The 26,500-nt window shown below is 41.4% G+C and overlaps 1 protein-coding gene across 3 annotated transcripts in view; it reads left to right on the forward strand.

Moving 5' to 3' along the window:
• Positions 1 to 26,500, forward strand: part of LOC128688254 (uncharacterized) — a 103,627-nt gene that overhangs the window by 47,707 nt on the left and 29,420 nt on the right. For all 3 annotated transcript variants that reach the window (XM_053775966.2, XM_053775964.2, XM_053775965.2), the window contains exons 3-5: positions 21,598 to 21,825; positions 22,025 to 22,183; positions 22,315 to 22,535. In XM_053775966.2, the coding sequence (XP_053631941.2) occupies positions 21,598 to 21,825; positions 22,025 to 22,183; positions 22,315 to 22,535 (608 nt within the window). The remainder of the gene's footprint in view (positions 1 to 21,597; positions 21,826 to 22,024; positions 22,184 to 22,314; positions 22,536 to 26,500) is intronic.

Raw genomic sequence — 26,500 nt, forward strand, 5'->3', positions numbered from 1 at the left:
CCATGCATGAACGATATTTTCCTTGCTACGTTCCACTTTTGGTCCTAGTTGACTGAAGGTTCACGTTAGTCACAGCATTTGTGATCCAAGGTTCCTTGCTCACCATAACAAAACTACACTAACACAAGGAACACTAACACCGACATTACTACAATAGCACCAACATCACTAAAATAGCACCAACACAAGTGAAAAAAAATAGTATCACTTGTTGATCTTTTCTTAATATGTTCTCCAAGGTTATTATTATTTTTTATTAGTGGAATTATCATCATCTTGATGGGTAATTTATCCTGTAAACGGTAGTATATGAAGAGTCGAAATATTACCAGTGAGCTTCTGACCACTGGATTTACCTGTGTTTCCATACTTCCCTTCATGAGAACTGAAGTTTGAAAGAGTAATAAGACGGCAAAATTTGCATTTGAAAAGCTCTTATGTCTTGTCTCCGCTGGTACTTGCCTACGACGGTTCTTTGCAGGTACTTTCTTGTTCACTCATGGCCTCACTTTTATAGCACTGGCAGAATTTTTCCCTCGGTGCTCTTTATCACCAGAGAAATATTGGGAAGAAAAATTATGTGCTCTCAGAGAGATACCTATTTGTTTCGGAGAGTATCCGTTAGCTTTACGCCTCGGTAACTGAATTAAGAACGTGATCTTCAAGGAATGCACTAGCCTCTGAACTAAAAACTTCTAAGAAGTTATCTAACATCTGCACCCTGTAACCCTTGGTAAAAGACCTAACTTTTGCCTAGTGACATACTGTCCAGGTTGGCGCCTGTTCAGCTTATACACGTCTAGATTTAGCCTGCATGCACTGATAAGAACTGATGACTGTAACATTCACAACGCTATTTAAAAAATCTTCATCACTCAAGCAAGAAGTATACTCGTGCGTCTTCCATACAGTACTGTGTAAGTTAGTGCCAACCAGTGCTCAACTGGCCACTGCAAAGCTAGGTAGAGCCAGATTATCGAATTCGAAGAATTGCTTAGCTAATGGCAGATTTCTGCACGCTAAAACTCTTCTCGCAGATACGACGATGCTCTCTAATCATTCTATCACATTCCTCCTTAACGAACGTATGTTCTTGTCTGGTCTTTTCAAGAGTAAACTGTATGACCTTAGTGGGTTTAGCGCATCTTTTTTATTATAATAATTTTCAAGGGTAGGTTTCGCCAATTCGAGTGCCAATGAAGCAGAGGGATCCGTAGCTAAACCTGGCCTACAGTCATTTACCACCTCGACTGGCGGATTATAAGGTAAAGTCTCAGAAGAATGATTACTACCATTTCGAGAAAGAATACAGTGGGGAGCGGAGACTAGTACGAGCTCTCTGTGTAGTACACCAGACGGAGAAGACTTGATTAATGAATCAGATTTTAGATTGTTGTGTATCAATTCAAGAAGCTATTCATCAGTGAAATTGCGACAATATCCATTGCCAATAGAACGAACAATACTCCAGTAGCGCTACAGAGATAGTCTGGGCAGAGTTTGCAAAGCATATCCCAGCACGTGACACGCGCTGGTGGTATTACTCAACCAGCACCAAATCAACATAACAAGCACCAAGTAATAACGCAATGCACTCATAACGCAAGGCTGCAGCAACGCAAGGCTGCAGCAACACAAGGCTGCAGCAACGAAAGGTAGAAGCAATATCAGCAAGACAACCAGCACGCAGAGCAGCTACAAAGCAAAACAAAAGGCTCCTTGACACGCTTACATATCAACGAACACAGGTACAGCTGGAAGGCCAGTGATATCTGGCCTTCCAACTGTACCTGTGTGAAAATGAAGTGCGAAACTGTACATTTGTGAAATTAAGGGTAAAATCATTCTCCAGAGGTTATTTTTAAGGGGCCCCTGACACCTACATCTGTTGATTTTGGAGAGAATGCAGGTGTGTGATGCGCACCGAATAAAAGTGACGTACATCGTTCACGTCATAGTGACTTTGAGCCACATATATATTAAATATTCTTGGTAATTAGCTGGCCCAGGATGTAGGGGCTTCTTCCTTTTCATTCAATGCGAATCTTCATTTTGAGATCTCTCTGCCGAATGAGGATCGGGGGCACACACACCACGCCCACATACCATCTTTTTTGCAAGTGCTCCTGCTCCTCCTCTGTGTAGCTTTCGACATGCTGCTTATTTTGAAAACATTTGTTTATGTTTGCTCTCGTTCGCGCGCACATAACGCATCTTATGAGGAGACACAAATGGAATCCAACCTGACGACCCTGAAAGAGGGCAAAGGGGGAACTTGCATAAAAAAATTCTCAAAAAAATTGACATGGCTAATAAAGACTGTCTTTAGAATAAGAGGACTAGGTACAAAGACACTCGGATATATAGTGGAGATGTAAAGAAGTTCGTTTTCAGTCTACGCGTTCGATCCCGCAAACGCCAATCAGTAAGAACAAGAGGAACCATGGAAGAACTGGACTTTGCTTTAGATTGGTGCTGTCTTCCTTAACGACATTCAAGTAGTATGATTATATATATATATATATATATATATATATATATATATATATATATATATATATATATATATATATATATATATATGTAAAATGTCGTGCCGAATAGGCAGAACTTGCGATCTTGGCTTAAATAGCAACGCTCATCTTGCCATATAGGACAAGCGAAAATTTGAGTATGGAATAATTTCGCCAAAATCATTCTTAACCTAACGAAAAATATATATTTCACTGTGTTTGTTTAGTATTAAATTATTGTAAACAAATCTAAAATATATTTAGTTGGGTTAGGCTAAAATAAATTACTCTTGTTATAATAAGGTTAGGTAAGTTTTCTAAGATTCTTTTAGTGCAATATTATAAATTTTTACATTAGCATTAATGAAAAAAATATATCTTTAAACGTATAAGAAATTTTTTTAGGAAGGACTTAATTTTAAACGAGTTCTTGCTAATTGACCAGTTTTACATATTCGGCACGACATATATATATATATATATATATATATATATATATATATATATATATATATATATATATATATATATATACACTAGGTAGTTGGTTGGTAAACAGCAACCGCCCAGGGAGGTACTACCATCCAAGTGAGTGTACAATGGAAGCATGTAATTGTTTTACATGATGGTAGGATTGCTGGTGTCTTTTGTCTGTGTCATAAACATGCAAGATTACAGGTACGTCTTGCTACTTCTACTTGCACTTTAGTTACACTACACATACATGTACAAACATATGTATACACACCCCTCTGGGTTTTCTTCTATTTTCTTTCTAGTTCTTGTTCTTGTTTATATCCTCTTATCTCCATGGGGAAGTGGAACAGAATTCTTCCTCCATAAGCTATGCGTGTTGTAAGAGGCGACTAAAATGCCGGGAGCAAGGGGCTAGTAACCCCTTCTCCTGTATATATTACCAAATGTAAAAGGAGAAACTTCCGATTTTCCTTTTGGGCCACTCTGCCTCGGTGGGATACGGCCGGTGTGTTGAAAGAAATATATATACTATATATATACATACATATATGCAAAACAACCACTGTGAAAGGATATTGAGATTCCAAGCGCTTTCGTGTCTTCTCACATCAAGGATAATGTTCCTTAATAATGTGAGAAGTCACTATCCTTTCACAGTGGTTGTTTTGCATATTCTGATATATGTTTACTGTGATTTTATTGCATATATATATATATATATATATATATATATATATATATATATATATATATATATATATATATATATATATATAATTATTTATAGCTACAGTTAGAGTAAAAGGTAGATGGGACAAGAGGAAAATGGCAGCAACAAGTAAGAGGGAGGTGAAAGTGTATAAACTAAGGGAGGAGAAAGTTCGGGTGAAATATAAGCAACTATTGGCAGAAAGGTGGGCTGGTGCAAGTATGACTAGTGGGGGGGTTGAAGAGGGTTGGAATGGTTTTAAAAATGCTGTATTAGAATGTGGGGCAGAAGTTTGTGGTTATAGGAGGGTGGGTGCAGGAGGAAAGAGGAGTGATTGGTGGAATGATAAGTAAAGGGTGTGATAAAGGAGAAAAATGTAGGTTATGAGAGGTTTTTACAAAGCAGAAGTGTTATAAGAAGAGTAGAGTATATGGAGAATAAAAGAAATGTGAATAGAGTGGTGAGAGAGTGCAAAAGGAGAGCAGATGATAGTGGGAGAGGTACTGTCAACAAATTTTGATGAAAATAAGAAAAAATTTTGAAGTGAGATAAACAAGTTAAGAAAGTCTATGGAACGAATGGATTTGTCAGTTAAAAACAGTGTAGGGGAGTTAGTAGATGGGGAGATGGCGGGAATATTTTGAACTTTTAAATGTCGATGAAGAAAGGGGAAGCGGTAATTTCATGCACTGGTCAGGGAGGTATAACATCTTTTAGGAGTGAAGAAGAGCAGAATGTCAGTGCGGGGGAGGTGCACGAGGCATTATGTAGAATGAAAGGAGGTAAAGCAGCTGGAACTGACGGGATCATGACATAAATGTTAAAAGTATGGGGGGATATAGTGCTGGAGTGGATGGTATTTTTGTTCAATAAATGTATGAAAGAGGGGAAGGTACCTAGGGATTGGCGGAGAGCGTGTATAGTTCCTTTATATAAAGGGAATTGGGACAAAAGAGATTGTAAAAATTATAGGGGAATAGGTTTACTGAGTATACCAGGGAAAGTGTACGGTAGGGTTATTATTGAAAGAATTAGAGGAAAAACAGAATGTAGGATTGCAGATGAGCAAGGAGGTTTCAGAGTGGGTAGGGGATTTGTAGATCAAGTGTTTACATTGAAGCATATATGTGAACAGTATATAAAGGTAGGGAAGTTTTCATTGGATTTATGGATTCAGAAAAGGCATATGATAGAGTTAATAGGGGAGCAATGTGGCAGATGTTGCAAGTATATGGAATAGGTAGTAAGTTACTAAATGCTGTAAAGAGTTTTTAATGAGGATAGTGAGGCTCAGGTTAGGGTGTGTAGGAGAGAGGGAGATTACTTACCAGTAAAAGTAGGTCTTAGACAGGGATGTGTAATGTCACCATGGTTGTTTAATATATTTATAGATGGGGTTGTAAAAGAAGTAAATGCTAGGGTGTTCGGGAGAGGGGTGGGATTAAATTATGGGGAATCAAATACAAAATGGCAGTTGACACAGTTACTTTTTGCTGATGATACTGTGCTTTTGGGAGAGACTGAAGAAAATTTGCAAAGGTTGTTGGAAGAGTTTGGGAGGTTGTGTAAAGGTAGAAAGTTGAAAGTGAACATAGAAAAGAGTAAGGTAATAAGGGTATCAAATGGTTTAAAGAAAAACTGGATATTAAATTGGAGAGAAGGAGTATAGAAGAAGAGAATGTTTTCAGATATTTGGGAGTTGACGTGTCAGCAGATGGATTTATGAAGGATGAGGTTAACCATAGAACTGAAGGAAAAAAGGTGAGTGGGGCGTTGAGGTATATGTGGAGACAAAAAACGTCATCTATGTAGACAAAGAAGGGAATGTATGAAAGTATAGTACATAGCACCAACACTCTTAGATGGGTTTGAAGCTTGGGTTGTAAATGCAGCAGTGAGGAGGCGGTTGGAGGCATTGGAGATTTCCTGTCTTAGGGGAATATGTGGTGTAAATATTATGCAGAGAATTCGGAGTGTGGAAATTAGGAGAAGGTGTGGAGTCAATAAAAGTATTAATCAGAAAGCTGGCTGCCTTGGATCAAACGTGTAGAGCAAGCTACACGCCAAGGTATTGTCCAGTGTGGGTAGATTGGTAAAGCACTGCGTACCTTGTCCTAAGGTTCGTAGGTTCGAGTCTCCTTCAGCCAGAGATCAGTGTTTATATATATATATATATATATATATATATATATTATATATATATATATATATATATATATATATAGAGAGAGAGAGAGAGAGAGAGAGAGAGATAGAGTTATTAGATGGAGAGTTAGACGTTTCAGGATGGAGGGAATATTTTGAGGAACTGTTAAATGTTGATGAAGGTAGGGAAGCTGTGATTGTGTGCTTTGGCCAGAGAGGTATAACATCTTTTAGGAGTAAGGAAAAGCCAGATGTAAGTGTGGGAGAGCTATGTGATGCTGTGGTAGAGTGAAAGGGAGTAAAGCAGCTAGGATTGATGAAATCAAGACAGAAATATTAATAATACAAGTAGGGTTGTAGTTTGAGAATGATGTTTTATTTGATAAATGTATGAAAGAGGGGAAGGTTCCTAGGAATTGACTGGCAGAGAGCATGAATAATTCCTTTGTATAAAGGCGAAGGAGTATACCTGATAAGGTGCATGGTAGAGTCACTATTGAAGGAATTCAGAGTAAGACGGTTAGCAGAATCACAGATGAACAAGGAGGCTTTTGGAAGCGAAGCGGATGTGTGTAGACCATGTTTACAATGAAGCATATCAGTGAACAATATTTAGATAAGGGCAAAGAGGTTTTCATTGCATTTATGGATTTGGATAAGGCGGATAGGGTGAACAGGGGATCAATGTGGCAGATGTTGCAAGTGTATGGAATAGTCTCGTTACTGAAAGCATTTAAGAGTTATTGTAAGGATAGTGAGGTTCAGGTTAGAGTATGTAGGAGAGGCGTCGTAAGGGGGGGCGGGCCGCCCCGGGTGACACCATTTGGGGGGTGACACCATAGAGCCTCTAAAGAAGGTAACACTAATGCACAAACAGTGCCTCACCAACATAAGAGAAAAATCCTTCGTTGATTTTGATGATTTGATAGATTGATTTTTGATGATGTGATACATGATTTTGCCTAGTTGAAGGCAAGGAAATGTAAGATCAAATTTATTGTGATGTTACCTGTACTTAAGGTCAAATATAAAATCAGATTCACTGAGATGTTACCTGTACTCAAGGTCATATCGGAACTAGTGTTTCTCTGATATTGCAATGTTTTTCTTTATTTTATTTTTTTTGCGTTGTTGTAGATGAATAAATGTACTCAAAGTGCTATTTGAGTTTGTTTCCTCAATATTACTACGATTATTTATTTTATCATTAATAAAGTTGAGAAGTATTCTCCTGTTCAGTTTATGGCCCTTAAACGTTCTCATTGTTAAATATTAGTCACTGGTCATGCAGTAGTGATGTAACTGGAGTTTACCCTCCCCATCCCCCCGCCCTTGAATTTCATGGGGGTGACACCAAAGATGCTGCCCCGGGTGACACCACAGATTCCGTCCCGGGTGGCACCACCTCTAGCGACGTCTGTTTCCCAGTAAAAGTAACTCTCAGAAAGGAATACATGTCTCCATGGTTGTTTAATATTTTATAGATGGGGTTGTAAGAGAAGTGAATGCTCGGGTGTTGAAAAGTGGTGTGATATTTAAAGATAAAGATTCTAACATTAAGTGGGAGTTGTTAGAGATACTTTTTGCTGACGACACTATGCTTTTAAGACATTCTAAAGAGAAGTTGCAGAGGTTGGTGGACGAATTTCGGGGGGGTATGTAAAAGAAGGAAATTAAAAGTGAACATAGGAAATTGCAAGGTAATGAGGATAAATTTAGGTAATGAAAGATTGGATGTCAGATTTGAGAGAGTATGGAGGAAATGAATGTGTTCAGATATTTGGGAGTGGACTTGTCAGCAGATGGGTCTTTGAAAGATAAGGTGAATAATAGAATTGATGAGGAAAAAAAGGTGAGTAGTGCACTGAGGAGTTTGTGGAGATGAAGAACGTTATCCGTAGAAACAAAGAGGGGAGTGTATGAGAGTATTGTGGTATCAACGCTCTTATAAGGGACTAAAGCATGGATGGTGAATATTGCAACAAGGAGAAGGCTGGAGGCAGTAGAGATGTCGTGTTTGAGGGTAATGTGTGGTGTGAATATTATGTAGAGAATCTGTAGCTTGGAGATTAGGAGGTGCGGGATTTATAAAAGTATTATCCAAAGTGCTGAGGAGGGGATGTTGAGATGGCTCGAATGTTTAGAGAGGATGGAACGTTATAGAATGACTTGGAAAAGGTAAGGGGGGTAGGGGTCGTCCTAGGAAAGGTTGGAGGGAGGGGGTAAAGGTTTTGTTTGAAAAGGGCTTAAACTTCCAGCAAGACTGCGTCAAGTGTTAGGAGTAAGTGGAGGCAAATGATTTTTAATGACTTGACATACTGTTGGAGTGTAAGCAGAGTAACATTTATGAAGGATTTCAGGGAAACTGGTTAGTCAAACTTGAGTCCTTGAGGACGGGAGTACAATACCTGTGCTCTGAAGGAGGGGGTGGAGATATGTCGCAGTTTTCGCACTGTAGTGCCAGCACGACTCTGGTAAAACAGTTATGGAGTGAGAGATAATGGAAGTGTTTCTTCTTTATTGGGTCACCTTGACTTGGTGGGAAACGGCTAATGTGCTTATATTTTTTCTATTAACACATCGGCCATTTCCCACCAAGGCAGGGTGACCCGATAAAGAAAAAACACTTCCATTATCTCACTCCATCACTGTCTTGCCAGAGGCCGCCTACACTACAGTAATAAAACTGCAATTTATCATCACCCCTCCTTCCGAGTGCAGACACTGTACTTCTCATCTCCAAGACTCAAGTCTGGCCTGACAGTTTCCTTGAATCCCTTCATGAATGTTACCGTGCTAACACTTCCCACAGCATGTCAAATCATGAAAACCATTTGTCTCCACTCAATCTTATCTAACACACTCAGGCATGCTTGCTGGAAATCCAAACCCTCACACACAAAACCTCCTTTACCCGTTCCTCCAGTCTTTGGTAGGCCATCCCTTATCCTGCCTTCCTTCCACTACAGATTTGTATGCTCTCCAAGTAATTCTTTTTCATTCCATTCTCTCTAAATGTTCGAACCATCTCAACAACCCCTCCTTAGCACCTCCTAATTTCTAAACTACGGATTCTCTGCATTATATTCACACTGGACATCGCCCTCAGACACTGCCTCATCTCCACTGCCTCCAGCCTTCTCCTTGTTGCAACATTCACCACCCATCCTTCACACCCATATAAGAGTGTTGGTATAACTATACTCTCATACATTGCCCTTTTGGCTTCCATGGATAATGTTCTTTGATTCACCTTATCTTTCATAGACCCATGTGCAGACAAGTCCACTGCCACATATCTGAATACATTCACTTCCTCCATACTCCCTCCTGATAGCCAGTCTTTCATTACCTATTTTTTTTATATCTTCATCACATTACTCTTTAATATGTTCATTTTTAATTTCTTTCTTTTACATACCCTACCAAATTCATCCACCAACCTCTTCAGAATCTCCCAAAAGCACAGTGTCATCAGCAAAAAGCAACTGTAACAACTCCCACTTTGTGTTAGATTCTTTATCATTTAATCCCACACTGCTTGCCAAAACCCGAGCATTCACTTCTCTTACAACCCCATCTATAAATATATTGAACAACCATGGTCACTTCACACATCCTTGTCTAAGGCCTACTTTTACTGGGAAATAATCTCCCTCTCTCCTACATACTCTAACCTGAGCCTTACTATCTTCATAAAAACTCCTATTCCATACATTTGCAACATCTGCCACATTACCCCTCTAACCACGCTGTCATACGCCTTTTCCAATTCCATAAATACCACAAAAACCTCTTTATCCTATATGTTTTACTGTAAACACTTGGTCTACACCCCACCTACTCCTTCTAAAGCCTCCTTGTTCATCTGCGATATTGTTCTCCGTCTTACTCTTAATTCTTTCAATTATAACTGTCCCATACACTTTACCAGGTATACTCAACAGGCTTATTCTCCTATAATTTTTACAGTCTCTTTTGTCCCCTTTGCCTTTAAGCAAAGGAACTATGCATGCTCTCTGCCAATCCCTAGGTACCTTACCCTCTTCCATACATTTATTAAATAAAGCACTAACTACTCCAAAACTCTTTCCCCACGTGCTTTTAACATTTGTCTTTATCCCATCAATCCCAGTTGCTTTACCCACTTTTATTCTACCCACTGCCTCACGAACTTTCCCCACGCTCAAAACTGATTCTTCCTCACTCCTACAAGATGTTATACCTCCTTGCCCAGTACACGAAATCGTAGCTTCCCTATCTTCATCAACATTCAACAGTTCCTCAAAATATTCCCTCCATCTTCCCATCTAATAACTCTTCCATCTAATAACTCTTCTCTCCTATTTTTAACTGTCAAATCCGTTCGTTTCCTAGACTTCCTCATCTTTTTTAATATCACTCCAAAACTTTTTCTTATTCTTAATAAAATTTGTTGATAGCACCTCACCCACTCTCACATTTGCTCTCCTTTTACATTCCTTCACCACTCTCTTAACTTCTCTTTTTCGCTCCATATATTCCTCCCTCCTTGTATCTCTTCTACATTGTGAAAACTTCTCATATGCTAACTTTTTCTATCTTACTACTCTCATTATGTCATCATTCTACCAATTTCTCTTCTTCCCTCTTGCACTCACTTTCCTGTGATCACAAACTTCTGCTAAACACTGTAACTAAACACACACACACACACACACACACACACACACACACACACACACACACACACACGCACACACACGCACACGCACACACACACACACACACACACAAACACACACACAAACACACACACACACACACACACACACACACACACACACACACACACACACACACACACACACACGAGGTTTGATAAAGCTCATGGAGCGGGGAGAGAGAGGGTCTAGTAGCAACCGGTGAAGAGGCGGGGCCAGGAGCTAGGACTCGACCCCTGCAACCACAAATAGGTGAGTACAAATAGGTGAGTACACACACACACACACAAAGGTTTGCAACAAGACTAGTCCCAGAGCTAAGAGGTATGTCCTACGAGGAGAGGTTAAGGGAAATCAACCTGACGACACTGGAAGACAGGAGAGATAGGGGGGACATGATAACGACATACAAAATACTGAGAGGAATTGACAAGGTGGACAAAGACAGGATGTTCCAGAGATTGGACACAGTAACAAGGGGACACAGTTGGAAGCTGAAGACACAGATGAATCACAGGGATGTTAGGAAGTATTTCTTCAGCCACAGAGTAGTCAGTAAGTGGAATAGTTTGGAAAGCGATGTAGTGGAGGCAGGATCCATACATAGCTTTAAGCAGAGGTATGATAAAGCTCACGGCTCAGGGAGAGTGACCTAGTAGCGATCAGTGAAGAGGCGGGGCCAGGAGCTCGGACTCAACCCCCGCAACCTCAACTAGGTGAGTACAACTAGGTGAGTACACACACACGCACACGTTTGATGATAACTAATGATAAGAGATAACGAGTGACGTACTTAGAAGGACTCTATCACCTCAGACAAGCCAACATTTTGTATGTAAGTTCAGTTCTGCAAGATTTTTAACGCTAATTAAATTATCAGTGAGAAATCAGAATGAGGGCAGGTCACAAGCGGTGTTCCTCAGGGGTCAGTGTTGGGTCCGTTGTTGTTCACAATTTACATAAACGACATAGATGAGGGAATAAATAGCGACATAAGCAAATTTGCTGGTGACACCAAAATATGCCGTCCATTTCATTCTAATGAGGACACTAGAGCACTCCAGGATGATTTGAATAGACTGATGCAATGGTCGGAGAAGGGGCAGATGCAGTTTAATATTGACAAATGCAAAGTTCTAAATGTTGGACAGGCAAATAACCATGCTACATATAAACTAAATAATGTAAATCTTGATACTATTGCTTGCGAAAAGGATTTAGGAGTTCTGGTTAGCAGTAACCTGAAACCAAGACAACAGTGCATTAGTGTTCGCAATAAAGCTAACAGAATTCTTGGCTTCATATCAAGAAGTATAAATAATAGAAGTCCTCAGGTTGTTCTTCAACTCTATATATCCTTGGTTAGGCCTCATTTAGACTATGCTGCTCAGTTATGGTCACCGTATTACAGAATGGATATAAATGCTCTGGAAAACGTACGGAGGAGGATGACAAAGATGGTCCCATGTATCAGAAATCTTCCCTATGAGGATAGACTGAGTGCCCTGAATCTACACTCTCTCGAAAGGCGTAGAATTAGGGGGGATATGATCGAGGTGTATAAATGGAAAACAGGAATAAATAAAGGGGATGTAAATAGCGTGCTGAAAATTTCCAGCCAAGACAGGACTCGCAACAATGGTTTCAAGTTGGAAAAAATCAGATTCAGGAAAGATATAGGAAAGTACTGGTTTGGTAATATAAACACAAATGCAGTATAATGTGATCCTTTATTGACAACGTTTCACCCACACAGTGGGCTTTTTCAAGTCACACACGGATCTACCTGGGGTTGGAAGGTACGAGAGTATTTATAGGCATGTTCAGAATGTTGAGGTCAGGTGGAGAATGCTGCATCTGATGATCTACCGGGTGGGGTTATAGAGTCTTGGGTAGCTTGGCAGGGGTATTGGACAAGTTGTGAGTAGACCTTCTGCAGTGTTCTATGTTCTTATGTGGGATAGCGATGAAGAAGTTTCTTGGCGAGTGGTTCAGCTATGTTATAGAAGCCATTGTTCTGGTTGAAATTGTTGGTTGTAGAGATGAGCGATGATTCCAGGATTCTTCTGTATTGAGTGTTGTCTTCTGTGGCTATAAGTCTTGAGTTTCTGTAGTTAATTAAATGGTTGTGTGAATTGCGATGTTGTACACAGGCATTCCTTGTATCGTCAGTCCTGCTTGCATATTGGTGTTCTGAAATACGTGTTTGGAGGTCTCTTGATGTTTCGCCCACATATAATTTGTTGCAGTCATTACAAGGGATTATGTATACCCCTGCAGAGGATGGAGGCTTGTCCTGTCTACTACTGGTGATGTCCTTGATGGTCGTGGTTGTGGAGGTAGATACTTGGAATGATGTTTTCGCAAAGATGTTGGAAACATGTTTGGCAATGGAGTTGGTTGGGAGGACTATGTATCTCTTCTCGGCAGTGTCTTCTCTGGGTGTGTTGAAGATGTTTAATGCCCGCCGTCTGCAGTCTCTGATGAAGTGACGAGGATAGTGGAGTTTAGAAAATACTTGTTCAATTATAGTGCATTCTTCCTCAAGGAACTCATTGCTGCAGATTCTGAGTGCACGTAGGAAGAAGCCTATAATTACACCACGTTTAGTTTTGGTGTCGTGGTGAGAGTAGAAGTGGAGAAGATCGTTTTGGTTGGTGGGTTTTCGATAGACTTTAAAACGAAGTTCGTGGTCAGCTTTGCAGAGCAGAACATCAAGGAAAGGAAGAGTGTTGTCGACTTCTTCTTCAAGTGTGAACTGGATTGAAGGCTCGACCTGGTTGAGCTTGTCTTGGAGAGCTTGAACGTTGAAGCGTTTAGGAGTTATGAGGATAATGTCGTCAACATAACGGAGCCAGGTGACAGACGAAGGAATAATGGTGGAGAAACGTTCGGCTTCTAGATGTTCCATGTATAGGTTCGCCAGGACTGCACTGAGTGGCGAACCCATGGGTAGTCCAAATGTCTGCTGAAAGAGGTGATTTTCGAAAGAGAAACACGTAAAGCCAACACATAGTTCAACAAGGTCGATGAAATCGCTGGCTGGAATGGGAAGATCAAGTGAATCGTCAGTTTTCCTGCGCAAGAGATCGATGGCTTGTGTAGTAGGTACTTTGGTGAATAGGGAAGTCACGTCAGGCTGGAAAGTTTCTTGTTCCTGATGTTTATGTTGCGAAGCGGTTGAGAAGATCACCCGAGTGTTTGAGATGTGCTGGACTGATAGTGCCCAAGAGTTTAGAGAGGTGTTTTGCGAGAATTCCTGAGAGCTGGTGGGGAGCACTGCCTATTCCCGAGGATATGGGCCTCAGTGGGATACCAGGCTTGGGAGTCTTTGGCAGGCCGTACATTCTGGCAGGTCTGGGGTTGCTGGGCATGGTGTGCAGAAGTTTCTTCCCTTGTTCTGAGCCCCTCAAAATGCGGCGAGTCCTTTGAAGAAAAGTTTTAGTAAGGTTGTCCACTTGGTTAGTTGTGAGAGGTTTGTAGGTATCTGGGTCATTAAGTAGATTGAGCATTTTGTTCCTGTAATCGTCAGTGTTCATGATAACAACACCACCTCCTTTATCAGCGGTGGTGACCCTGATGGTCGTGTCTTCTGCTAAACCTTTGAGTGCATTGATGTAACGTCGAGGTATGACTGGGGAGCTGCGTGTTGAGATGGCTGCTGAGATGATGCCTTGAAGATAGCCTTTTTGGAAGTCGGAGTCATTGTGTCTGTAGTTTTTGGCGATGAAATTGAGGTCTTGTTTTGGTTTCGTAATTCCTGTTGCGAATTTGAGGCCTAAGCTGAGGGCTTCAGTTTCTGTGGTTGACAGTGGACGAGATGAAAAATTTTGAATAATTTCAGGTCTTCCTAAACTTTTCCAATTACTATTATCGCAGAGTGTTTGTAGTTTCCTAGCAAGTCTGATCTTCTGTTGAACATTCGCTGTGGTAACTCTGCTGCGAATGATTTCGGCGGTGCGTCTGTTCATGTTGCCCCGGAGTGTTGTGCCTAGTGTTCTGGCTTGGAGAAAAGCTTCCTTTGTAGCATTGTTTAAGTCATCTGCACACTCTTCAAGGTAGGTCCGAGCTGTAGCGGAGAAAGGCGGTTTGACATTGGCAATTTGAGGAGGAGTAGATCTTGGTAAGACCATTTCTTGGATGCAATCACGAAGAAAATTGTGTCTGTTGCGAAGTGAGTAAGCTTTTAGAAGAAGGTCCAGGTATTCTCTGTGTGAAGGATCCATTTCTACTGCAGTGTTTGACACGATGGAAATAAATGGTATAAAATACCGACTCAATGGAAATATAAATACAAATGCATTCTGAACATGCCTATAAATACTCTCGTACCTTCCAACCCCAGGTAGATCCGTGTGTGACTTGAAAAAGCCCACTGTGTGGGTGAAACGTTGTCAATAAAGGATCACATTATACTGCATTTGTGTTTATATTTCCATTGTGTCGGTATTTTATACCATTTATTTCCACTGGTTTGGTAATAGAGTTGTGGATGAGTGGAATAAACTCCCTAGTACAGCTATTCAGGCTAAAACGTTGTGTAGATTTAAAAATAGGTTAGATAAATACATGAGTGGGTGTGGATGGGTGTGAGTTGGACCTGCCTAGCTTGTACTGCAGGGTCTGGTCCGTGCTCCTTGAGTGGAGGTGACCAGACTGGTTGGGTCATTGGGCTAATCCGGGGGGGGGTCATTGGGCTAATCCGGGGAGGGGGGTCATTGGGTTAATCCTGGGGCCAGACATGGACTTGCTCCGCATGAGCCAGTAGGCCTGTTGCAGTGTTCCTTCTCTCTTATGTTCTTAAATCTTTATTGTTGTTGTTATTATCCAGGAGAGCTTCTAACTTCGCGTGTGTGATATGGTGTGAATGACTGGGCGTGTGTGATTGGGTATGTGTGGCTGGGCGTGTGTGACTGGGCGTGTGTGACTCGGCGTGAGTGACTGGGCGTGTGTGACGGCGTCTTTGTGACTGGGCGTTTGTGACTGGGCGTGTGTGACTGTGTGACTGAGCGTGTGTAACTGGGTTTGTGTGACTGGGCGCGTGTGACTGGGCGCGTGTGACTGGGCGTGTGTGACTGGGCGTGTGACTGGACGTGTGACTGGGCGTGTGTGACTCTGCGTGTGTGACTGGGCGTGTGACTGGGCGTGTGTGGCTGGGCGTGTGTGACTGGGCGTGTGACTGGGCGTGTGACTGGGCGTGTGACTGGGCGCGTGACTGGGCGTGTGTGACTGGGCGTGTGTGACTGGGCGTGTGACTGGGCGTGTGTGACTGGGCGTGTAACTGGGCGTATGACTGGGCGTGTGTGACTGGGCGTGTAACTGGGCATGTGACTGGGCGTGTGTGACTGGGCGTGTGACTGGGCGTGTGACTGGGCGTGTGTGACTGGGCGTGTGTGACTGGGCGTGTGTGGCTGGGCGTGTGTGACTGGGCGTGTGTGACTGGGCGTGTGACTGGGCGTGTGTGACTGGGCGTGTGACTGGGCGTGTGACTGGGCGTGTGACTGGGCGTGTGACTGGGCGTGTGACTGGGCGTGTGTGACTGGGCGTGTGACTGGGCGTGTGACTGGGCGTGTGACTGGGCGTGTGTGACTGGGCGTGTGTGACTGGGCGTGTGACTGGGCGTGTGTGACTGGGCGTGTGACTGGGCGTGTGACTGGGCGTGTGTGACTGGGCGTGTGTGACTGGGCGTGTGTGACTGGGCGTGTGACTGGGCGTGTGTGACTGGGCGTGTGACTGGGCGTGTGACTGGGCGTGTGACTGGGCGTGTGACTGGGCGTGTGACTGGGCGTGTGACTGGGCGTGTGTGACTGGGCGTGTGACTGGGCGTGTGACTGGGCGTGTGACTGGGCGTATGTGACTGGGCGTGTGACTGGGCGTGTGACTGGGCGTGTGACTGGGCGTGTAACTGGGCGTGTGACTGGGCGTGTGACTGGGCGTGTGACTGGGCGTGTGACTGGGCGTGTAACTGGGCGTGTGACTGGGCGTGTGACTGGGCGTGTAACTGGGCGTGTGACTGGGCGTGTAACTGGGCGTGTGACTGGGCGTGTGACTGGGCGTGTAACTGGGCGTGTGACTGGGCGTGTGACTGGGCGTGTGACTGGGCGTGTAACTGGGCGTGTAACTGGGCGTGTGACTGGGCGTGTGACTGGGCGTGTGACTGGGCGTGTGACTGGGCGTGTGTCACTTCGCTCATTTTTTGGTTTATTTGGTTTTTAATTATTCGTTTGTTTTTTATTTAATTTTGTTGCTGTTCTTGCTGTTCTTGTTCTTGATCTTGATGTTCTTGCTTTTCTTGCTGTTCTTGTTGTTCTTGATGTTCTTGATGTTCTTGCTGTTCTTGATGTTCTTGCTGTTCTTGTTCTTGATCTTGATGTTCTTGCTGTTCTTGCTGTTCTTGTTCTTGATGTTCTTGATCTTGCTGTTCTTGCTGTTCTTGCTGCTCTTGCTGTTCTTGCTATTCTTGTTCTTGCTGTTCTTCCTGTTCTTCCAGTTCTTCCTGTTCTTGATCTTGTTCCTGTTCTTGTTCTTGCTGTTCTTGTTCTTGCTGTTCTTGCTGTTCTTGCTGTTCTCGTTCTTGCTGTTCTTGTTCTTGCTGTTCTTGATCTTGATGTTCTTGCTGTTCTTGCTGTTCTTGTTCTTGTTCTTGCTGTTCTTGCTGTTCTTGATGTTCTTGCTGTTCTTGATATTGATCTTGCTGTTCTTGCTGTTCTTGATGTTGATGTTCTTGCTGTTCTTGATGCTCTTGATGTTCTTGATGTTCTTTCTGTTCTTGATGCTCTTGATGCTTTTGATGTTCTTGATGTTCTTGCTGTTCTTGCTGTTCTTGTTCTTGCTGTTCTTGATCTTGCTGTTCTTGATGTTCTTGATCTTGCTGTTCTTGATCTTGCTGTTCTTGTTTTTGCTGTTCTTGATGTTCTCGATGTTCTTGATGTTCTTGATGTTCTTGCTGTTCTTGATGTTCTTGCTGTTCTTGTTCTTGCTGTTCTTGTTCTTGCTGTTCTTGATCTTACTGTTCTTGTTCTTGCTGTTCTTGATGTTCTTGCTGTTCTTGAAGTTCTTGCTGTTCTTGCTGTTCTTGATGTTCTTGCTGTTCTTGATGTTCTTGCTGTTCTTGATGTTCTTGATGTTCTTGATGTTCTTGCTGTTCTTGATGTTCTTGCTGTTCTTGATGTTCTTGCTGTTCTTGCTGTTCTTGATCTTGCTGTTCTTGTTCTTGCTGTTCTTGATGTTCTTGCTGTTCTTGCTGTTCTTGCTGTTCTTGATGTTCATGATGTTCTTGCTGTTCTTGATGTTTTTGGTGTTCTTGCTGTTCTTGATGTTTTTGCTGTTCTTGTTCTTGCTTTTCTTGAAGTTCTTGCTGTTCTTGCTGTTGATGTTCTTGCTGTTCTTGCTGTTCTTGATGTTCTTGCTGTTCTTTATGTTCTTTATGTTCTTGATGTTCTTGATGTTCTTGCTGTTCTTGATCTTGATTTTCTCGATGCTCTTGATGTTCTTGCTGTTCTTGATGTTCTTGCTTTTCTTGATGTTCTTGCTGTCCTCGATGTTCTTGATGTTCTTGATGTTCTTGCTGTTCTTGATGTTCTTGCTGTTCTTGCTGTTCTTGATGCTCTTGATGTTCTTGCTGTTCTTGCTGTTCTTGTTCTTGTTGTTCTTGATGTTCTTGATGTTTTTGATCTTGCTGTTCTTGATGTTCTTGATCTTGCTGTTCTTGATGTTGATGTTCTTGCTGTTCTTGATGCTCTTGATGCTCTTGATGCTCTTGCTGTTCTTGCTGTTTTTGATGTTCCTGATGCTCTTGCTGTTCTTGTTCTTGCTGTTCCTGATGCTCTTGCTGTTCTTGTTCTTGCTGTTCTTGATCTTGCTGTTCTTGATCTTGATCTTGCTGTTCTTGATGTTCTTGCTGTTCTTGTTCTTGCTGTTCTTGATGTTCTTGCTGTTCTTGATGTTCTTGCTGTTCTTGATGTTCTTGCTGTTCTTGCTGTTCTTGATGTTCTTGCTGTTCTTGCTGTTCTTGCTGTTCTTGCTGTTCTTGCTGTTCTTGATGCTCTTGATGCTCTTGCTGTTCTTGCTGTTTTTGATGTTCCTGATGCTCTTGCTGTTCTTGTTCTTGCTGTTCTTGATCTTGCTGTTCTTGATCTTGATCTTGCTGTTCTTGATGTTCTTGCTGTTCTTGCTGTTCTTGTTCTTGCTGTTCTTGATCTTGATGTTCTTGATGTTCTTGCTGTTCTTGATGTTCTTGCTGTTCTTGCTGTTCTTGATCTTGTTCTTGCTGTTCTTGATGTTCTTGATGTTCTTGCTATTCTTGATCTTGTTCTTGCTGTTCTTGCTGTTCTTGATGTTTTTGCTGTTCTTGTTCTTGCTGTTCTTGCTTTTCTTGATGTTCTTGCTGTTCTTGATGTTCTTGCTGTTCTTGTTCTTGCTGTTCTTGATGTATATGTTCTTGCTGTTCTTGATGTTCTTGATGTTCTTGCTGTTCTTGCTGTTCTTGATGTTCTTGATGTTCTTGATGTTCTTGATGTTCTTGATGTTCTTGATGTTCTTGCTGTTCTTGATCTCGATGCTCTTGATGTTCTTGCTGTTCTTGCTGTTCTTGATCTTGCTGTTCTTGATCTTGCTGTTCTTGATCTTGCTGTTCTTGCTGTTCTTGATGTTCTTGCTGTTCTTGCTGTACTTGCTGTTCTTGATCTTGCTGTTCTTGCTGTTCTTGATGTTCTTGCTGTTCTTGATGTTCTTTCTGTTCTTGATCTTGCTGTTCTTGATGTTCTTGCTGTTCTTGATCTTGATGTTATTGCTGTTCTTGATGTTCTTGCTGTTCTTGATGTTCTTGCTGTTCTTGCTGTACTTGCGTGGGTTAAGTGCAATTATAGTATTTTTTGTGGTATACAACTGTTGGTTATCTTTTTCTATAAATCTGACTTGATCACATGACACCTAAATCTCTGTGGTTTACGACAAGTTGATTGCCATGTTAATCCAATAATGTTAACATTTACAATACAAAAGATATTTTTCTTCTGAACGTCACTCAAACTTTAATATACTTTTTTTGAAGAATAAAAAACTACTGTCTAGGGTTCCACGAGTTACCAACAGGGAAAAGTGTGTTAGGTCACTAGTGTTCCCAGTATGTTTACATTCTCCAGAGCACCGGCGCCATCTTAGAGATCCGCATCACTGATGACAAAGGCTTCCAGAGCTATTCAGGACAACTTAACGGGGCATAATGGGTGGACTTAGCTGTACTTCGCACCTTTAAAATGTAATTGTTTTGTGTTAGTATACTTGCTACTAGCGAGGAACAGCTGTAAAGTAGAGATGGACACTGTAGTTCATGGAACGCTTCATACTTGGTATGAACCTTGGTAATTGATACCCACAGATTGGTTTAAAAAGACACGTGAGCAAACACTAGGACGTATTTATTATAAACATTCCGGTCCTGGAACCTTGATCACTTTTACCACACACAGATTAAAATGACTATACATAAGCGGAGAGTGGGGTGTGACACAGTCTCCTGAAAAAAGAAATATTTGAGATGAGGACAAGTCAACAGTTAGGTCATATGATTCCTTTGTTGTTAGGTGGTGCTTTGTCTGGTTGAGTATCATGTATGCTAATATTTTCGATTTTTTTTTCATAGCATATATTCCCTTCATAACATGTACGACCTTCACCTGGGTAGAGCACATTGATATAATCGTAAGATCATAACGATACTGTCATAAGTTCCACTTTAAGAGCATAACGCCAGAGCATAGGAGCAAACTTTGATCAAGCCTCCGTTGTGGCTGATTCCATTCTCAAACTTTTGTCACCTAGCCACTCCGTGCATACTCGTGAAAATATGCATGACAGAAAAAAGTATGTGTTTTACAAACATCATATATGAGTTTAGGCATGTATATGTTATGCTATAACGTACATGTATGGGAGTGGGAACAAGATATAGACTTGTCTGTCTGTGTTTACAATAAACAACGTGCACGAGTTCATTCGCGTAAGTGTGTATGTTTATTCTGTCAGTTTACATATGTAGGACGTTTCTAACCTGTTATATGTAGGTCTTACTTTCCAACTCTTTTTGTAATATATAATTTCACTTTACGTTACACATAGTGGATGGGATACTAGTCTTTTCCCTCATATATACATAATACCTGGTTCAATCAATTTCTAAACTTTCTCTAATCTTCCTTCTCTCCTTCCCTTGTTTATCGCTTTCTATGATCACTAATCCTTGCATTCCTGTAGAGATTTTTTCCGTCCATATCATGGGAAGGGAAATATTCTTTTAAAGTTGTTGCCGCTAAAAGCACGGAATTTCATAGCAAACTCGATATTGTAAAAGCATCATTTACACAGCGCGACTGGTTCTTTACAAGTAAGTTTAACCTAGGTGTGAGGTGACGAGCCTTCTAGGAGTGGATAACAGATTGGTTGATTGTTGTAAAGCTTGCATGGAGAGCCACCTGAGCTTCCCTGCATGGTTTAAAAGCGGTCAAACAATCTATATATGATGTTGTAGAGGTTATATTGACTGGGTGTTATTCCTAGTAGTGGTTCATGCAATGTGTACACACAAACCCGTATACTCTGTCGATAGACAAACATCCTCTGCATTCACTGTACCATTACCTGGGTTGGTTGGTGGCGCACTCCTGGGGTCAGTGTCTAAGCTCTTCCCAGACTCTTTCCCATTTTTTCCTCATTCACTGGATTATCAGGTTATAGTACTTTGCTTATCCCTGTTATCTGTTGACAAGTATTTGTATAGGGAAATTAGTTATTCCTCGTCAGTGTTCATTTTCAAGCAAATGACCCTGGTGTCCAGGATTTCCTTGTTTCTAACGGCATTTATTTATTCCGATGAACTTTTCACCTATTACTCACAATGGTTATAAAGCTATCCTCATTTTCCTGTAAAAATGTATGTGAATACTCAGATCAAAAGTGACAGTGCATATGTGCCTCTGTACTTAATAATAGAAGAAAGATACTATAACTGAGTTGAAGCTGATTTTGATTTCCTGTGTATGCTGCTGGCCAGGTGTGGGCTGGGGCCTCCAACTGGGACCTGTCCGTCTAGTGGACAATAAGCGCTATATCTCTTACAATTTGGGACCCTCGTCAAACAACAGCCTTCTGGAATGTCCTTATGAGCTGGATGAAGCAAAGAATGAGGAGATACAGAAGATTTCTTGGTCTCTGTCGGGCAGGTACGGCAAGGAGGAGGTGGAGGGCTTCTATGAATGGTCTCCCTCAGACGGCGTCAAAGGTTAGCTTAGCAGAACTCAAGGATATTGTTAGTAACAGTTTAAATTAAATCTTGAGCTTGTTTTAAGTCTTAAGCAGTGTTTATGATAATTATTTTTAATTATATTTAATCACGGTTTCATGCATGCTCAAGCAACCACGATAATTGTTTTATTCTTGTTATGCTTCTACATCTCACCATTCCCTATCCACCCATGCAGCCACAGGTGCACTGGAAGGAGCGGTTAACTTGCATCGCCAGGACGGGAATCTGGAACTGACTGAGCTGCGATACAACCTTGGTGGCTTCTACAACTGCTCCGCCACACTCACCAACGGAGAGGCTCAGAGCACCGCCAGATGGGAAGCTCTTGTTATAGGTAGGCTCCTACACTACCCTGCAACACAAAAATAACATTACTAGTATGTATATATAAGAGAAATAACGCCTGTGATTGTGTAAATAATTCTTTTTTCTCTCTTCTCCCCACGCATAAATAAATCCTACTAGAGACAAGTCCAAACGTCATTTCTATTAACACTGAGATAAAGGAATGTTCTACTATTAATACCATAAAAGCTAACGCAGTATACCCTGAGCCCACTGTACATGGTGGCTTATACTCGCCCAGCCTCTCAGGATACTACAACGAGATCACCTCTGATCAGTGGCTAAAGGTCGTTTACCAGAACTTGTCTGTGGCTTACTCCGTTAATAAGAGAGAATTCAAGGTGAGTCATGGAATATTTTTTGCTTCTATATAAATATGGTAGTAGGTTGGTAGACCGCAACCACCCAGGGAGGTACTACCGTCCTGCCAGGTGAGTGTAAAACAAAAGCCTGTAATTGTTTTACATGATGGTAGGATTGCTGGTGTCTTTTGTCTCTCATAAATATGCAAGATTACAGGTACGTCTTGCTACTTCTACTTACACTTAGGTCACACTACACATACATGTACACGTTTATTTATACACACTCGTTTGAGTTTTCTTTGATTTTTTCTTAGTTCTTGGTCTTATTACTTTTCTTTTTATATCCATGGGGAAGTGGAATAAGAATCTTTCCTCCGTAAGCCATGCGTGTTGTAAAAGTCAACTAAAATGCCGGGAACAATGGGCTAGTAACCCCTTTTCCTGTAATAATTACTAAAAAGAATAAGAAGAAAATTGTCAAAGTGGGAAGTCCGAATGTGCGTGGATGTTGTGCAAATGATAAGAAAAAGATGATTGTGGATGTTATGAATGAGAAGAAGCTGGATGTCCTGGCTTTAAGTGAAACAAAGCTGAAGGGGGTGGGAGAGTTTCAGTGGAGAGGAATAAATGGGATTAGGTCAGGGGTTTCTAATAGAGTTAGAGCTAAAGAAGGAGTAGCAATAATGTTGAAGGATAAGCTATGGCAGGAAAAGAGGGACTATAAATGTATTAATTCAAGGATTATGTGGAGTAAAATAAAGGCTGGATGTGAGAAATGGGTTATAGTAAGCGTACATGCACCTGGGGAAGAGAGACATATAGAGGAGAGAGAGAGATTTTGGAGAGTTTTGAACCAAGTGTGAGAGTATTGTAGCTGGAGATATTAATGCTAAAGTGGGTAAAAATGTTGAGGAGGGAGTAGTAGGTAAATTTGGGGTGCCAGGGGTAAATGAAAATGGGAAGCCTTTAATTGAGCTATGTGTAGAAAGAGGTTTGGTAATAAGTAATACATATTTTATGAAAAAGAGGATAAATAAATATACAAGGTATAATGTGGCATGTAATGAAAGTAGTTCGTTAGATTACGTATTGGTGGATAAAAGGTTGATGGGTAGGCTCCAGGATGTACACGTTTATAGAGGGGCAACTGATATATCGGATCATTATCAAGTTGTAGATACAGTTAGAGAAAAAGGTAGATGGGATAAGAGGAAAATGGCAACAAGAAGTAAGAGGGAGGTGAAAGTGTATAAACTAAGGGAGGAGGAAGTTCAGGTGAGATATAAGCAACTATTGGCAGAAAGGTGGGGCAGAAGTTTGTGGTTATAGGAGGGTGGGTGCAGGAGGAAAGATGAGTGATTGGTGGAATGATGAAGTAAAGGGTGTGATAAAAGAGAAAAAGGTAGCTTATGAGAGGTATTTACAAAGCAGAAGTGTTATAAGAAGAGTAGAGTATATGGAGAGTAAAAAAAAGGTGAAGAGAGTGGTGAGAGAGTGCAAAAGGAGAGCGGATGATAGTGGGAGAGGTACTGTCAAGAAATTTTAATGAAAATAAGAAAAAAATTTGGAGTGAGTTAAACATGTTAAGAAAGCCTAGGGAACAAATGGATTTGTCAGTTAAAAACAGAGTAGGGGAGTTAGTAGATGAGGAGATGAAGGTTTTGGGTAGATGGCGATAATATTTTGAGGAACTTTTAATGTCGACGAAGAAAGGGAGGCGGTAATTCCATGCACTGGCCAGGGAGGTATACCATCTTTTAGGAGTGAAGAAGAGTAGGATGTGAGTGTGGGGGAGGTGCGTGAGGCATTACGTAAAATGAAAGGGGGTAAAGCAGCTGGAACTGACGGGATCATGACAGAAATGTTAAAAGCAGGGGGGGACATAGTGTTGGAGAGGTTGGTATTTTTGTTTAATAAATGTATGAAAGAGGGGAAGGTACCTAGGGATTGGCGAAGAGCATGTAAAGTCCCTTTATATAAAGGGAAGGGTGACAAAAGAGATTGTAAAAATTATAGAGGAATAAGTTTACTGAGTATACCAGGAAAAGTGTACGGTAGGGTTATTATTGAAAGAATTAGAAGTAAGACAGAATGTAGAATTGCGGATGAGCAAGGAGGTTTTAGAATGGGTAGGGGATGTGTAGATCAAGTGTTTACATTGAAGCATATATGTGAACAGTATTTAGATAAAGTTAGGGAAGTTTTTATTGCATTTATGGATTTAGAAAAGGCATATGATACAGTGGATAGGGAAGCAATGTGGCAGATATTGCAAGTATATGGAATAGGTGGTAAGTTACTAAATGCTGTAAAGAGTTTTTGTGAGGATAGTGAGGCACGGGTTAGGGTGTGTAGAAGAGAGGGAGACTACTTCCCGGTAAAAGTAGGTCTTAGACAGGGATGTGTAATGTCACCTTGGTTGTTTAATATATTTATAGATGGGGTTGTAAAAGAAGTAAATGCTAGAGTGTTCAGGAGAGGGGTGGGATTAAATTATGGGGAATTAAATACAAAACGGGAAGTGACAGTTACTTTTTGCTGATGATACTGTGTTTATGGGAGATTCTAAAGAAAAACTGCAAAGGCTAGTGGACGAATTTGGGAGTGTGTGTAAAGGTAGAAAGTTAAAAGTGAACATAGAAAAGAGTAAGGTGATCAGAGTATCAAATGATTTAGATAAAGAAAAATTGGATATCAAATTCGGGAGGAGGAGTATGGAAGAAGTGAATGTTTTTAGATATTTGGGAGTTGACGTGTCAGCAGAGGGATTTATGAAGGATGAGGTTAATCATAGAATTGATGAAGGAAAAAAGGTGAGTGGTGCATTGAGGTATATGTGGAGGCAAAAAATGTTATCTATGGAGGCAAAGAAGGGAATGTATGAAAGTATAGTAGTACCAACACTCTTATATGGGTGTGAAGCTTGGGTGGTAAATGCTGCAGCGAGGAGGCGGTTGGAGGCAGTGGAGATGTCCTGTCTAAGGGTGTGGTGTAAATATTATGCAGAAAATTCGGAGTGTGGAAATTAGGAGAAGGCGTGATTTAATAAAAGTATTAGTCAGAGGGCTGAAGAGGGTTTGTTGAAGTGGTTTGGTCATTTAGAGAAAATGGATCAAAGTAGAATGACATGGAGAGCGTATAAATCTGTAGGGGAAGGAAGGCGGGGTAGGGGTCGTCCTCGAAAAGGTTGGAGGGAGGGGGTAAAGGAGGTGCTGTGGGCGAGGGGTTTGGACTTCCAGCAAGCGTGCGTGACCGTGTTAGATAGGAGTGAATGGAGACAAATGGTATTTGGGACCTGACGACCTGTTGGAGTGTGAGCAGGGTAATATTTAGTGAAGGGATTCAGGGAAACCGGTTATTTTATATGGCCGGACTTGAGTTCTGGAAATGGGAAGTACAATGCCTGCACTCTAAAGGAGGGGTTTGGGATATGGCATTTTGGAGAGATATGTTGTGTATTTTTATACGTATATACTTCTAAACTGTTGTATTCTGGGCACCCCTGCAAAAACAGTGATTGTGTGAGTGAGGTGAAAGTGTTGAATGATGAAAGTATTTTCTTTTTGGGGATTTTCTTTCTCTTTGGGTCACCCTGCCTCGGTGGGAGACGGCCGACTTGTTAAAAAAAAAAAATATGCTGACTGAGAGTTGAAGAGGGGTTGATTAGATTTTACTGCCGAAGCGAATAGTGTATTGTGCAGTCGTACCTACACTGTAGGCGGTAACGCAAGAGCATATGGATGCACAAAACGGAACTAGGCCCCAAAAAGGTTTACAGGAGTACCTCTAGATTTATATCTACAGTTTGCTTATCTGTTGCATGAAATTTAGGAAACTTGTTTAATATATCTGGTAATTTATTCATACTTTGACACCACAAAGGTTATTATATTATAGTCTATATATACCTCAACAAATGGACCATAAAGCACATAGTGTTGAAGAAAGTGACCAGAGGGCCGGCCAGAGGCTGAGTGTGGATACACTTTCTTAGCTTTGCA

This window comes from Cherax quadricarinatus, chromosome 19 (assembly GCF_038502225.1).
Source record: "Cherax quadricarinatus isolate ZL_2023a chromosome 19, ASM3850222v1, whole genome shotgun sequence".
In the NCBI taxonomy this organism is placed as follows: domain Eukaryota; kingdom Metazoa; phylum Arthropoda; class Malacostraca; order Decapoda; family Parastacidae; genus Cherax; species Cherax quadricarinatus.